Raw genomic sequence first — 16,706 nt, forward strand, 5'->3', positions numbered from 1 at the left:
CCGCAGCCTTTTCTGTGGAAATTAGGAATGGGCAATAAATGCTGGACTGTCTGGCAATGCCCACATCTCATATGTGTAAAAAGATATAAATGCACATCATTTAAGTTGTTTGTGACTGTAGGGGGTGATTTTTAAATATTCTTTCAGACCAATTTGATCACTTACGGGAATTTTGCAACAGAAGGTTAGGCTTGAAATTCTCACTGTACCTGACTGATAATTACATTGCATTTGGAAAACTGTCAAATTTTGTTTCAAAGATGGTGAATTGCAAAACTGGGATTTTGCAAATGGCATTTCAGTATATCAGAATTAGATTTGAGCAGGAATACTCAGTACTCCCGTAATCCCAGCTGTATTTGATCTGGTTGACAACATGCTTTGCAAATCTAAACTCCCCAGAGGGTAAGAATGTGAAAGTAACTAAGTGCAGGACACATTTCTGTCATAAGACCACAACTTACCTCCCCAGACACTGACATAGCTGAATTGGCAGAGCTAAACTCAAAAATCATTCTGAAGATCTGCAGGTAAAGATTTTAATGTGGATCCCCTAATCAAATCAAAATGGGGGGTTGTTTTATCAGATGAAGGATAGGGATTGAATCGAAATGGTTCCAGCTGTAGCTTTTAAATTATAAAGCACAGTGAATTTAAACCCTACACTGAATTTCTTTTATCGATTTGAGAGCTCTCTGGCAGCTGTCTGGAGACTCAGTGCAAAGTGTTAGACTCCCAGACTGTCAACATTGGCATAATGATCAGGTCTCAGCTGTGTGCTGTGGTGGATGAGAGCGAGTCCCAGCTGATAGGGAAGTGTGTGTGTGCCTGTGTCTGTGTCTGTGTGTGAGTATTAATGTGTGTGTGTGAGAGTGTGTGCAGATGTGTTGTTTGTGTGAATGGTGGATAGCAAGTGTGACAAATCTGTGTGTGACAATCAGTTTGAGAATATGTATCTAAGTGACTCGTTGAGGTAAAATGTCAGTCATTAGCAATCAGGGAAGGCTCCCCATTGGTTGGAGTTATAACTCACACAAACGAAGAGGATTTTGTTTGTTGGAGGCCAACCATCACAGTCCTAAGACATTACTGATGGGAGTTCCTCTGGGTAACATCCTAGACTCAGTTACCTTGAGCTGCTTCATTAATCACCTTCCCTCCATCATGAGGTTAGCAATGGGAGTGCTCACTGATGATTGCACAATGCTCAGTATTATTTGTAATTCCTCAGGCAAAGAGGCAGACTATGTCCAAATGCAGCAAGACCTAGATAGCGTTCAGGCTTGAGCTGATTAAATGGTAAACAACAGTTTCACCACACAAATGCAAGGCAGCTGCATATCCAAGTGGAGAATGGGTAACCACATCCCTTTGATAATCAACAATATTTTCATCATTAAAATCTTCCAACCGATACATCCTGTGGGTCATTCATAGAAGAATCCCTACGGTGTGGAAACTGGCCCTTTGACCTAACAAGGCCACACCAACCCTCCAAAGAGTAACTCACCAAGACCTATTCCCCTTTATTTACCCCTGACCGATGCAACTAACCTAGACATCCCTGAACACTATGGGCAGTTTAGCATGGCCAGTTCACCTAACCTGCACATCTTTGGATTGTGGGAGGAAACCCACACAGACACAGGGAGAATGTGCAAACTCCACACAGACAGCCACCCAAGGGTGGAATCAAACCTGGGTCCCTGGTGCTGTGAGGCAGTAGTGCTAACCACTGAACCACTGTGCTGTCCACATTGTTGACTAGAAACTCAACTGGACTCACCACGTAAGCGCAGCGGCTACAAGAAACAGTCAGATGCTGCAGGAACACTGCAGTGAGTAACTCATCTCCTGCTTCCCTAAAGTGTGTCCACCTTCTACAAGGCACAAGTCAGGGGTTTGGTGGAATACTCTCCAACTGCCTGGATGAGTGCAGCTTCAACAACACTCAAGAAGCTTGTCACCAGCCTTCCTGACTGGTACCACATCCACCACATTTACTCGTTCTGTATAATCGCAGCTGTGTGTGCCATCTACATGATGCCGTGCAGATAGGTCATTCACAGCTCCATCGACACTCCGGTACTTGAATCTGCATTGAGAAGGACCAGGGCAGCAGGAACACAGGAACATCATCCCTTGCAGTTTCTCCTCCAAGCCACTCACCACCCTAACCTGGAAATATATCACCGCTCTCTTGTTATCACTGGGTCAAAATCCCAAAATTCCTTTTTTTCAGTTCAGTGTGTGTCCCTACTCCATGGAAAAGGAGATAGGCAGGTAGGAGGTCGAGGGCAGGTAATAGGCCAGAGCAGGGTCTCCAGGTGGATGCAGTGTGTTGGAGGTGGGCGAAGGGGTCCTCGGAAGATATCTCCTTTTCCACCTATCCACTCCACCCTCTCATCCCTGACCTATCACCTTCATCCCCGCCCCCACTCACCCATTGTACTCTATGCTACTTTCTCTCCACCCCCACCCTCCTCTAGCTTATCTCTCCACGCTTCAGGATCTCTGCCTTTATTCCTGATGAAGGGCTTTTGCCCGAAACGTCGATTTCGCTGATCCTCGGATGCTGCCTGAACTGCTGTGCTCTTCCAGTACCACTAATCCAGAATCTGGTTTCCAGCATCTACAGTCATTGTTTTTATCTTGCCTAATATATAGCCTATCCTTCCAGGGCTCATAGCATGCAATGGTAGTGCCCCCTACCTCTGAGGCAGGAGGTTTTGGATTCAAGTCTCATCTGCTCCTGTGGAGTCACAACATGTCTGAACAAGTAGATTAAAAATATCTGTATTTGTTCCTTTCACCTAAGTCATTAATATAAATTTTTGTTGGTTATAATCTCTTCACCCTCAATGCGTTTCTCCAACCTTTCACTATTGGGAATAGTTTCTCCTTATTTACTCTGTCTAGACTCCTCTTGGTTTTGAGATTAATATATATTAGGCAATTCTGCTGTTGGCATAAAGATAGGTTGGGACAGAAGAAGAGGACACAAGGTATCTGCAAATGGATATATTTTTTGAAAGGGCGGCACGGTGGCTCAGTGGTTAGCACTGCTACATCACAGCACCAGAGACCCAGGTTTGATTCCACCCCCAGGTATCTGTCTGTGTGGAGTTTGCAGATTCTCTGTGTGAGTTTTCTCCCACAGTCCAAAGATATGCAGGTTCGGTGGATAGGCTCTGCTAAATTGCCCATAGTTCCAGGGATGTGTGAGTCAGCCATGGGAAATGTAGGTTTACAGGGATGGGGTGGGTCAGGGTGGCATGCTCTTTGGAGGCTCGGTATGGGCCGAATGGCCTGCTTCCACATTGTAGTGATTCTATGTGGAAATATCGATAGGTTAAGTGAATGGGAAAAATCGTGGTAGATATAGTATTGCACAGAAAAAAGTGAAAAGTGCCAGTTTGTCATCAAAAATGAAAAAGCAATGTTATTAACATGGAGAGAGATGGCAAAACTCAAAAGTGCATAGGGTTCTGTCTGTCCTGGTACACAAACCACAATAAGTTTGCGTGCAAGTGTAACCAGTCATAAGGAAGGCTTATGGATAGGTGGCATTTATTGGAAGGGGATTTAAGTATTAAAATAGGGATATTTTGCTACATTTGCATAGGATATTAGTAAGACCACATTTGGGATATTGTGTAGTTTTGGTGTCCTTACTTAAGAAGAATCAAAATTGTGTTAGAAACGTTTCACTGGACTATTTCACAGGATGATGGAGTTATCGTATGAGGATTATTTAGATAAGTTTGGTCTGTATCCATTGGGATTTAGAAGAATGAGGGGTGATCTTTTTGAAGGATATAAGATCCTCAGGGAGGGTTTCTGACAGCTTCAAAGCTGAAAAGGTACTTCCCCGTGTGGGAGAGACTAGAACTAAAAGACACAGTTCAAAAGTAAGTGCTGATCAGTTAAGTTGGAGATGAAGGCAAAGTTATCTGTCAGGAGGCCATGAGATTTTGGAACTCTTCACGAGGCAACAGTGGAAGCAAGGTCTTGGAATCTTTTAAAGACAAAGGCAGTAAGTTACTTGATCAATGAGAGAGTCAAAAGGTCTTGGAGATCGGGGTAAAAGTGAAGCTGAAATCTCAGTTAGAGCAGCCACCATCTTATCACTTGGTGTAGCAGGTTCAAGGGGCTGAATACTCATTTCCTGCTTCTAATTTATTCATGGGGTTTGAACACAAGGAAAAACCCTTTTGTGGGTCTAAAACACTCCACTCAGGCAGACTGAGGAGGGTTCTGAAGAAGGGTCACTGGACCTGAAACATTAGCTCTGTTTTTCTCTCTCCATAGACACTGCCAGACCTGCTGATAAACCACCTCCCTTGTTCAGCTCTAATGTATACCCTCTAGACAATGTTAACTCTCATGCCCCAACCAATTAAAAATAGTTTGCCAAGTGCGCTGAACAAAGATGTACCCTTTTAAAATTAATAGTCATATGAATATTTAATGTTTCAATATTCCATTGCATGATTATTAACTGAGAGTATCTTCGACATCAATTATTGCTAATATTGTACTCTCAATCATCAGCATGTGATTGACATGAAACTTGGTTTCCACTTCTCACCTCCCTTATCGCCTCTTGTGAATGCTGTCTGGTCCTCCCCCCTCCCCACAAATCCCAACCCCCCACCTTTCGTGAGAGACTGCCCACCTTCACTGACAGCTGGTCTTTCCATCTGCTTTTTATTCTCCGACTAATTAACTACTGTTCCCTCTATCACACAGTGAGAATGATATTTAACCCCTTACCACTGGCAGAAAGTTGCAGAAAACTCTGCTTTCTCTGAGCCAGACTTTGAAAATATAAAATAGCCATGCAAGTTGAGGAAATCTCTATTGCTGCAGATGCTCCATTTGGATTACTCCAGATCAGACCTGATCCAGAAGCTGCATGACCAGTCTCCCATTTTCCTTCAGCTTTGACTCAGTGAAATCGCTCTCCTCTATCATCTCAATGTCCATCTGCCCCCATTGGTCATGCCTTCACCTCACCAGCAAAACGCTAGTATCAAATCATTCCTTGGGCCCACCTTCTATTCGCTCTTCTTTTGGCAATCAAGTCTGTCACTTACAGCTGGCCGTTCAGCCCCTTCACCTTCCCCACTTCACATCCGCCCCTCCCCCATGCTACCCCTCACTGATCTCCTGTTTGACATTCTCACGTGATACATGTTCACGCACGTGGATGAGGTGGGTGCATGTTGTCAGTAGCCTGTGTGATGTGACACTCAGTTGTTGGTTTTTGTAAAACACCTGATCCTGTTCAGTTCCCTCAGTGTTTTGTAAGATAGATTACTCTTGAACTGCATTGTTGTGAGGCAAAACAGCCAGCTATTTTGCTCCAATTGTTTGTTTCATTCACTTGTGGGATGTGGGCATTGCTGTCAGAGCCCAGTATTTATTAGGTAAAAACACGGACTGCAGATGCTGAAAACCAGAGTCTAGATTAGAGTGGTGCTAGAAAAGCACTCTATTCCTGATGAAGGGCTTTTGCCGGAAACGTTGATTTTCCTGCTCCTCGGATGTTGCCTGACCTGCTGTGCTTTTCCAGCACCACTTTAATCTAGAGCCCAGTATTTATTGCCCATCCATAGTTGCCCCTTGAGAAGGTGGTGGTGAGCTGCTTCCTTGAACCGCTGCAGACCATGTGCTGTAGGTTGACCCCCTTAGGGAGGGAATTCCAGGATTCTGACCCAGTGACAGTGAAGGAACAACGATATATTTCCAAGTCAGGATGGCGAGTAGCTTGGAGGGGAAATAGCAGGGAATGGTGTTCCCATGTATCTGCTGCCCTTGTGCTTCCAGATAGAAGTGGTCGGGGGTTTGGAAGGTGCTGTCTCAGGATATTTGGTGGATTTCTACAGTGTGTCTTGTAATTGGTATACACAGCTGTTACTGGGCATTGTTGGTGGAGAGTGTGAATGTCTGCAGATGTTGTGCATTCACATCAGAAACTATTAACAACTCAGTCGATGTTTCAAGACCAATTTGACTTGTTTTCAGGAGAAATAGTTTCTGAAAAATAGTCAATATCAGACTCGAAATGTTAACTGTGACTTTCACTGTCCACAGACATTGACACCTGTGGAGAGCACAGCCTTAGAGTCAAGGGAAGACCCTTTACAACAGAGATGAGAAGAAACAGAAGGCTGGGGAGGCCAGGCCATTGAGTATATTTAAGACAGGGATAGATACGTTCTTGATTGTTTTGGGTTTCAAAGGTTACAGGGAGAAGACAGGAGAATAGGATTGAGAAACTTATCAGCCATGATTGAATGGCGGAGCAGACTCAATGGGCTGAATGGCCTTATTTCTGCTCCTATATCTTGCTGAGTTTCTCTGGCACTTTCCTGCTGAGTTTCTCTGGCACTTTCTGTTTTTATTTCAGATTTCCTCCATATTTTGCTTTATTTGTGAATGAACAACAACAACTTGCACTTACCTAGCACCTTTGTAATAGAAAGCGACTCTGAGGCACTCTACAGAAACAAATTAATTTTGATGCTGATTAAGTCATATAATTAGGCAGGAGAAGGTCCCTGACTCTTGACAAGGAATTCTAAAGGTTTTCACTTATCGTGCTTAAATTCAGTCACCAACATAGAGAGAGGACGGGGGTTGGGGGGTCAGTAAGAGTAATAGGGGAAGGAGGTTATGGGTAAATTCTCCAATACACAGGGACACTGAACAGTGAATCAGTACTTGGAAGTTGTTGGTGTATCATTGATCTTCCCTCCGTCCTCATTTGGCTCTGCACTGAGAAGGCAGGACTAGTGAAATCATGTGCACCGTTGAGCATAAAATCATTTGTCAAATGAACAAATGTCACAGCAACTTTGAGCTGTAGAACTGTTTTCTCAAAATGATGCAACATGCCTGTTCACGGGCAGACAATGTAACGTGTAATCTCTCATATTACAACATTGAATGCACCAGCTTCCTACCTTTTACAAGATGCATGTGGATAGCAATCTGCAGATGGGAGTTGGAGCTATATCCTGGGGAATCAAATAAGTCTGTTGCTGAAAACTCTGCACAGATGGGGAGGATATCTACTTCCCACAGAACTGGATGGACATCGATAATCTTCCACCAGGCTTTTGGCAAACAACACATGACAGCATTGAGGAGATCTACAGGGTGTTTACTTCTATACACTTTGATTAGAGTCTGAGAGAGACACAGAGCCAGTTAGTCCTTGCTGAGCACCAGAAGGAACCCTTGCCAGTAAATTAATGAAAGCGAAGGATTGCTATTCTAAAAGGTGTTGATACAGAGGGAGTTACAGACTGGGTTTGGGGTGGTTTATATATAGAATAACAGATATCCAAGAGTGAGTTACACACTGGAATCTAATTGAGGGGTTTGAAGTGGTCAATATATAATATAACAGATACCTGAGATTAAGATACAGACTGGAATCTAATCGAGGGTTTTGGAGTGGTTTGTATACAGAATAACAGATACCTGGGAGACAGTTACAGGCTGGAATCTAATCGAGGGGTTTGGGGTAGTTTATAAACAGAATAACTGATACCCAGGACTGAGTTACAGACTGGAATCTAATTGAGGGTTTTGGGGTGGTTTATATACAAAATAACAAATACCTGGGATTGAGTTACAGACTGGAATCTAATCGAAGGTTTCGGGGTGGTTTATATACAGAATAACAGATCCTCGGGAGTGAGTTACACACTAGAATCTGATTGATGGGTTCAGGGTTGGTTTATATATAGAATAACAGATACCCGGAAGTGAGTTACAGACTGGAATCTACTCGAGGGTTTTGGGGTGGTTTATATGCAGAATAACAAATACCCAAAGTGAGTTACAGACTTGAACCTAATCAAAGGGTTTGGAGTAGATAACATATAATATAGCAGATACCCGGGGGTGAGTTACAGACTGGAATCTAATCGAGGGGTTTGGCGGGGTTTATATACAGAATAACACATACCCGGGAGTGAGTTACACACTAGAATCTATTCGAGGTGTTTGGGTTGTTTATAAATAGAGTGATATCTCTACAAGTGAGTATCAAAATGCAATCTAGTCGAGTGATTCATAATCATTTATATATAAAATACCAGATACCTGCGAGTGAGTTAAACACTGGAATTGAATTTTGCTTGGCTAACCCACCTAGCTTGCACATCCCTGGACACTCTGGGCTATTTATGGGTTATTGAAGAATAGAGGATATTTGGTGTCTGTTAAAAGGGAATATTCTAGACAGTAGTCATCTGTACTCATGAATAAATTACCCCTAATCTGAACCCTGACTCAAGGGTGGGGTGGTAAAGCTGCATGCTAGGAATCTGATTGATATTTTTGGAGAGAGTGTTGGTGCTAACTCAGCTAATGTATGTTATTGCTGGGGAATGGAACACTTTCCATTTAATCAGCCAATGTCTCCCTACATTATCCAAAACACTGCTGGTGTGAGTGAAAAACAGAGGAAAGCTTTCTCAACTGTCAGATTTATCACAGCTTTTTCAGGAGTGGAAGAAGAGAGAGATAATTAAGGGAGAAAGCTGTGAAAGAAATTACTGAGAGATAAAATCAGCGAGCGGACATTTTCACCACAGTATATCCCTGAGTCTCACAGTTTGCTTTGTAACTCTTCTGGTTAATGAGTCATTCCATTTTCTTTGGCTCAGATACTCGATTGAACCGCACTACCTGGACAGAGCGTTCACCATCAATGCACAGAATGGGATTATAAAAACCGCAGAGCCACTGGACAGGGAGCTAACAGAATGGCAAAATATCTCTGTGATTGCAACAGAAGTCAGTGAGTATTGAGAAGCAGATCTCTTTTTAAACTCCAGAGTGACCTGTTTCAATCTGAGTTATCAAAGACATTGTGGCTGTTCCGTAAGTGAGTGACTGTGCTGCCGTTAATGAGTCAGCTGTTTCTTTGTGTAGGGCACTCTTTTAATCAAGTTAGAAACTCCTGGGTTCAAGTACCTTTTCAGAGATTTGTACATGATGCATTTTGGTGCTGCTTGCTGCCAGTCTGAAGGAGTGCTGCATTGCTGAGAGAATCACAGAATCCCTACAGTGTGGAAGCAGGCCATTTGACCCATCAAGTCCACACCAATCCTTCGAAGAGCGTCCCACCCAGACCCACCGCTATACCCTACCCCTGTAACACTGCATGTTGCTTGGCTAACCCATCTAGCCTGCACATCCCTGAACACTATGGGCAATTTAGCATAGTCAATTCACCTAACCTGCACATCTTTGGACTGTGAGAGGAAACCAGAGCACCTGGAGGAAACCCACACAGACACGGGGAGAATGTACAAACTCCACACAGACAGTCACCCAAAACTGGGATTGAACCTGGATTCCTGGCGCGGTGAGGCAGCAATGCTAACCCCAGAGCCACCCTAATTGCGAGAAATGCAGAGGAAATTAAAAGAAGCACCAAGAGATGAGGCTGGTGGTAGCCACATTTTGCAAGGCCATCCTTTGTACTCAGAATATTTCTATTTGACTATCTCTGAGCAGTTCAGAAATAAAAATCGATGTGCAGATTACATGCTGTACTTGAAAGTAATTGCTTGTCACTCCACTTTGTAAACACTATTGATTTGGCAAAGCAGTATCTTAAAATAAGAACCTCTCCACTTTTCTCCCTCCTCCATATAATTTTGCTTTTTATTATTCATTCTCGAGATATGGGCATTGATAGAAAGACCAACAATTATAGGCCATCCCCTCAGGACCCTGCAATGAGTGATTTGCAGGGATAGTTCAGATGTCAATGATTAATCAAGTATGTTGATATGGGACCAGTGTCATGTGTTGGCTCAGATTGGATAAGAATGCACTTAGACGAACTAAATGGTTTCTTGCACAGCGTGTATAGAAATCCCAAATAAATGCAGTTGTACCTTTCTTCTATCTCTCTTCCCTTCAATTGTTTCTTTTAATTTCATTTTCTTTCTTTTTCCCTTCCAGAGGTAGTTCTTCTAGAACGCGATATTTGTGTTCTTATATAATCCTGTGTTATAGAAAAATCATGCTTTAGAAACAGCGCGTAAAGTATTGATGCTGTAATCACATTACAGCCAACACACATTTTAAAAGTTTGCACTTTAGAAAGTTGCCCCTATTTGTCAATCACCTTACAGTGAATCTACATTAAAAAAACACGCATTATAGCAGAATGACCTGCATTTCATTTTCCTTCTTATTTTATTTCCATTTTTTCTCTTTCTCTGTACTTCTTTCACACGGAAAGTGGGCATATTGTGGAGGGAGCTATACTCTGTATCTAACCCAACTGTATCTGTCCTGAGGGTCTCTGATGGAGACGGTGTATATGTTTCACATCACAGATACAAATTGATGAAAATGGAAGATGCTTCAATGAATTACCCCTGAAAAATAGAAAATAAACATGAGATGCAAAATTAACACAACCAAAAATCCCCAGTCAGTGTGAATTGGGGGCTTAGACAGTGTGATGACATATATCAGTATTCCGTCTTGAGTATAGTTCTAATAACTCACTATTTAATCAATGAAACAAATTACAGATTTAATCCACAAAGGGTTTGATGAATTAATGGTTTCATTATTCTGACACTGTTTAGCCCACATGGGAAACTGCATTTAGATTCTGTCTCTTATTATAAGTGCGTGGCTTCATCATATTCTGTTGCTCCCTTCGACATAATTGTTCACTGAGTATTATCATGTTAGAAACAATCCTGATGATTAGTGTTTTGAGAACAGGTAAACAATGGTGAGAACTTGACGACATTGCACACAAATTAACAAGGTCCTTGCCAAGTCTAGACAACAACTATTACTTAGACTAGATTACTTCCCACCCAGACCCATTCCCCTACATTTACCCCTTCACCTAACACTACGGGCAATTTAGCATGGCCAATTCACCTAACCTGCACATTTTTGGATTGCGGGAGGAAACCATCGCAGACACGGGGAGAATATGCAAACTTCACACAGAGAGTCGCCTGAGGCGGGAATTGAACCTGGGTCTTAGGCGCTGTGAGGCAGCTGTGCTATCCACCGTGCCGCCCCAGCAGATGATTTTTCCAGCAGCAGCGTTTTTGTGACCTATCCTCTCCCAATATGCAAAAAAGAATTGCTGAAATGTAGCTGCCTGCTGGAATTAATTGAATGGGTTGCACGTCCAGTTATGGGTGAGCTCGAAGCTTATTTCTTTGTGTTTCCAAACCTCCAGGAATTCCCAAATACAAAAACAGTAATCTCCTGAGCAAAATTCCAGGAGAAAGAACAAGGAACCGATTTTTTTGGAATTATTTTCTTTGAACAGTCTTGTAGAAGTAGAGGGTGGGAGGAAATAGCCACTTGACTGCATGGAGCCGTTAGATATGATTTATCACTTGTTGAAACAGTCAGGAATACATCCAACCAGAATTGGTAATTCATTCATTCATTGGCAGTCCCTCGCAGATGAGGACGACTCCCTCCGCTCTCAGGGTAAGTCCAGCTGTACGACCGATGGGGCTACCACAGATCTGTTACACTTGGGGCACAGGGTGGTCCTGGGAAGTGGGTGGTTGGGGTGTGGATGTGGCAATACGTTCCTTTCGCTGTTTCCCCACAGCTTCTGCTTTTTCCCGATGACAAGTCTCGAGGTCCTTCCTGGCCGCGCCTCCTCCACTCTTGACCCAACGATTCCCAGGTGTTGGTAGGAATGCCACACTTCCCCAGTGAGGCTTTGAGGGTATCCCTGAAGTGCTTTCTCTGTCCACCTGGGGCTGGTCTGCCGCTTCAGAGCTGGGAGTCACGTGTTGATCATTGGTAATACTATTCAAGCAGTGTCTGCATATAAGCAAAATCTGATGGATGATAGAAATGAACTTTTTCAAAAATTCATTCATGTGATTTGGGTATCACTGGCTAGGCTAGCATTTATTGCCCTTCCCTAATTACCCCGAGGGCAGTTAAGAGTCAGCCACATTGCTGGAGTCATGTTTAGTCCAGACCAAGTAAGGATGGCAGATTTCCTTCCCTGAGGGAACCAGATGATGTTTCCAACAATAGTTCCATGGTCATCAAATTTTTATTAAATTCAAATTCCATCATCTGCCCTAGTGAGATGTAAACTCAAGTCCCTGTGGCCATAACTGGGGTTTCTGGGATTAATGGTCTGGCAATAATGTCACTACACCATTGCCTTTCCACAATCTAAAATAGAGAATGCTGCAGAAACTCTGCAGGTCCAGCAGCATCTGTGGAGAGAGAACGAGAGTTAATTTCTCAGGACGACTCTTCTTCAGAACTGAAAGAAGATGAAAAGTGGTGGTCTTTCATACTTTTGACAGAACCAGATGAAGAGCGAGAGGAACAGATGATGTGTAGACCCAACGCAAAAGACAGAGGTGTTGTTAATGGTGGCAAAAGAGAAATAGAGATGGGTGTAAATTGACATAAAGTGAAAATGAAATGTTGAATGTAACCCTCACCTTGCCTTCTCAAATGGACATGAAAATCTTCTCAACGAAGAGCAGGAGAGCTATTCCCTGTTTCTTGGCAAATATCTATCCCTCAGACAACGCATTTAGGAAGCGAGGTGATCTGGCCGTTGTCATATTGTTGTTTGGGAGAGTTTGCTGTATGCATGTTGGTTGAACTGATCCCTGCATTACAACAGCGACTGTGCTACAAGGTATTTAATTGTGTGTGAAGCATTTTGGGACATCCCAAACTTGTAAAAGGTGCTACATAAATGCAAATCTTTCTTTCCTATTTCTCTGTGGCTGAAGATGTGCCTGGCTCACTCTGTCTTCACCTTTCTGCCCTATGTTTGTTTTCCTGTGCTTTGTCTGACTATTTATAGCTATCTTTTCGTGATGCCATGAACAGGCAGTCTCCCAAAAGGGCCAGTTCAAACTTCTCCTCAGGTCTGCAGTCTTCCACTGTCAATTTTTCTGTTCTCTTCGACACAGCAGTTAGTCGTTTAGACAGAAGCATCTTTGACGGGAAACCTAACGGTTCACCCTGACTGACACTTGAGTTCATTGAACTGAAAATTGGAGCAGTGGTAGTTCATGAGTTTGCTAGCTGAGCCTTTCAGAGACTGCATACTTCAGGATATCTCCTCTCAGACCGTGAATCCTCTTAGTTAACCATCCTATTTCAAAGATTCATGTTTGAAGGACAGGTAAACAATACTGAGAGAGCCAATGGTCTCGCTCAGTTCAAACAGCAACCCTTCTTGTCACTCTGTTGTGAAGGCTTAATACTTAATTTTTTAATGAATCTCTGTACCAAGGATTGTGGAAATCTGCATTATTCCTCCTCAAAGCATTATAGTTGCTTTATTTACTAAAGACTCCCCACCTGAGATTACAACTTTCAGGTTGATGTCTTACTTGGAACAGTATATGGAGCAGCTGGTGATTAGCCAGTTTAAGGGAAAGAGAGTCGTGATTCACCTCTACTTCTTAAGAACAAAAAAAAACCTTCCACCCATTGTGAGGGCACAGTGAAACCTGATTTTCCTCTTGACAAGCAACTGGAAGATTTCTTGAATACTGCTTTTTCTGAGCAAGCCCAATCTGCCAAGATCCCGGAGACTTTTGGTGTGATTTATCTAGAAATGACAGAATTCCCAATCAATGGCCATCAGAACACTCTACACTATAGTGTTTTGCCTTCAAAACGTAGCCATTAATTGTCAAAAGTACTTTTTTTACAAAATTATTCCCTACAGAGAGAAGTTTGTTATTTTTCTTTCCCTAGTCCTTGTGTAAATGGTGTGCATTCGTACATTGGTGGAATTAGAGGAGTCCGATACTTACGCATCTATATTTAAAACACTGTGTAAACTAGTTTTACATCTACATAAATATCATTGTTAAGTGTCACAATAAATCAATAACTTTGTTATTTATTAAAGAAACCTGATTGGTGGATGTTTGTGTTTTAAACCTAAAGTAGAAAATTGGGGGTAACATTTAAATTTATGTATGTTACCCCTGGTGTAATGAGACTAAAGAGAGACAGTGCACTTCTCCCATCCCAGTCATAGCATTTCCCAAACAAATCCTTCTTGCTACATCCCTATTCTCACCCAACAAGTAAATTGTCTGAAATTAATTCTTAAAAATGTGTTGCTGGAAAAGCGCAGCAGGTCAGGCAGCATCAAAGGAGAAGGAGAATCAACGTTTCGGGCATAAGCCCTTCTTCAGCCTGACCTGCTGTGCTTTTCCAGCAACACATCCTTAAGCTCTGATCCCCAGCATCTGCAGTCCTCACTTTCTCCTGAAATTAATTCTTGACAACCACGATGAGGCTTTGAATTCAATATCTCTCCAGAACATTTACCCAGGCTAATTGGGTAGCCCAGTAGTATTGACTGTCCTACTGTCTACTTAGCCAAGGTCTAAGGCAGAATTTTGAGTCTTCTGGTTGAGGGTCCATCTCGGATTGTCTTTAGGTCACCATACACACTGTGGGCATGAGCAAAATCCTATACTTTGTACTTCTAAAACATTTTTTTCTTGGGATGTGAGCATCACTAGCAAGGCCAGCATTTATTACCCATCCCTGGCAAGTACCCTATTGAAGTGCTGCCGATGTGGTGTAGGTAGCCAAACATAGTCTTTCTCTGCCATCGTTTTGATACAAGTGAGTAGCTTACATATACACTGAAGTCAAACACATTGCTGTTGGCCTGGGATCACACATGGGCCAGGCTGAGTAAGGATGAGTGATTTCCTTCCTGGAAAGATAATTAACAATCCAAATGAGTTTAAACAACAATCCAATCATTTCATTATCATTATTAATGAAATGAATGTTTAATTCTAGATTGATAAATTAAAATAATTTAATTTTAATTCCCCCAGTTGCCTTGGGGAGGTTTGAATTCATATCTCTCCAGAACATCTACACAGACCTACTGGATAGTCCAATAGTGTTGACATGACTGTCTCGTTCACCAAGGTCGAAGGCAGAACTGTGGTTGAGGTTCCACATTGAGGATTGTCTTGAGGTGAAAATGTGTTGCTGGAAAAGCGCAGCAGGTCAGGCAGCATCCAAGGAGCAGGAGAATCGACGTTTCGGGCATGAGCCCTTCTTCAGGAATAGCTCATGCCCGAAACGTCGATTCTCCTGCTCCTTGGATGCTGCCTGACCTGTTGCGCTTTTCCAGCAACACATTTTCAGCTCTGATCTCCAGCATCTGCAGTCCTCACTTTCTCCTAGAAGATTGTCTTGAGGTTACCACACTCAATCTGGGCCTGAGCAAAATTCCTGGGAATTGAAGGATCTACATGGGATACAATGACTGATTTCCATTGTCCTAGGCCCTATGTGTTGGGAATTAGTGCACATTGGACTGCATTTAAATTGGCTTCAGAGCCTTGATGTCAACAATGTGGGAATCAGAATGAAGCAGCATAAAGCATGGGGTGGGGAGAGGCTATGGAACAATCTAGAAACCTTCTCAAAGAACCAATCGATCAACTCTTGTTCGTTGTTGAAGAGATAGGGTTGGGGGTGAGCCAAACTGTTTGATCATTTTCTGATTTGTTTGTTTCTGTTTCTGTTAATTGTTTTATGTGATCGAGGTATTGAGGAGTGTATAGAAGCTGTATGTCATAGCAACTGTATCCCAGTTTTTACTGTTGCTGGGTTAAAAAAAACTATTGTCTAATCAACCCATTCAGAGATGGTATTACACACTCCTGGAGCAAGTGGGAGTTGAACCCAGGTTTCAGAAGTTAGTGGTAGAGATGCCACCATTGGGAAGCCCTGGGGAAAATTGATGTACAGATAGATCTGGATGTTCAAGTTCATTGTACCCCGCAGATGGCAACGCAGGTCGATAGAGTGGTCAAGAAGGCATACAGTATGCTTTCCTTCATCTGGTGGGGTATTGAGTGCAAGGGTTGACACACCATGTTACGGTTGTGTAGGACTTTGGTTCAGCCACATTTGGAATACTGCGTACAGCTCTGGTTGTCACATTACCAAAAGGATGTGGATGCTTTGGAGAGGGCACAGAGGAGGTTCACCAGGATGTTGCCTGGTATGGAGGGTGCTAACTCTGAAGAGAGATTCTGTAATTAGGATTATTTTAATTAGAAAGATGGAGGTTGAGGGGGGACTTGATTGAGGTCTACAAAATCATGAGAAGTATAGACAGGGTGGATGGCAAGAAGCTTTTTCTCAGAGTGGGGTGGTCTCAATTACTACGAGTCATGAGTTCAAAGTGAGAGGGGAAAAGTTTAAGAGAGGTATGCGTGGAAAATTCTTTACACAGAGGGTGGTGGGTGCCGGTAATGCGTTGCCAGTGGAGGTGGTAGAGGCGGGCACGATAGCGTCATTTAAGATGTATCAGGACAGATACATGAATGGGCAGGGAGCAGAGGGATACAGATCCTCAGAAAATAGGTGACAGATTTAGATAGAAGATTTGGATTGGCACAGACTTGGAGGGCCGAAGGGCCTGTTCCTGCTCTGTAAGGCTTTTTGGTCTTTGTTCTTTGTTCATTATACCACAGGATCTTGTTAAAATGGCGACGCTGGGGAACAAACCCCATGCCTCAGACTTGCAAAGTATGGATTGTGTAGAACCTTTGGGGGGGATAAACTGGGAGAAGGGAAGTTGTGTTTTCTTAATTGAACACTGAACTCACCGAGTAGTAAGGAGAAACACACAA

The 16,706-nt window shown here is 42.8% G+C and overlaps 1 protein-coding gene across 2 annotated transcripts in view; it reads left to right on the forward strand.

Moving 5' to 3' along the window:
- LOC122558218 (cadherin-11) overlaps positions 1 to 16,706 on the forward strand; it is a 243,136-nt gene that overhangs the window by 181,137 nt on the left and 45,293 nt on the right. For both annotated transcript variants that reach the window (XM_043706549.2, XM_043706546.2), the window contains exon 9: positions 8,688 to 8,821. In XM_043706549.2, coding sequence (XP_043562484.1) covers positions 8,688 to 8,821 — 134 coding nt within the window. The remainder of the gene's footprint in view (positions 1 to 8,687; positions 8,822 to 16,706) is intronic.

The sequence above is a fragment of the Chiloscyllium plagiosum genome, unplaced genomic scaffold (genome assembly GCF_037043375.1).
Source record: "Chiloscyllium plagiosum isolate Xiang-an unplaced genomic scaffold, Cpla_swu_hap1 HiC_scaffold_17, whole genome shotgun sequence".
Taxonomy (NCBI): domain Eukaryota; kingdom Metazoa; phylum Chordata; class Chondrichthyes; order Orectolobiformes; family Hemiscylliidae; genus Chiloscyllium; species Chiloscyllium plagiosum.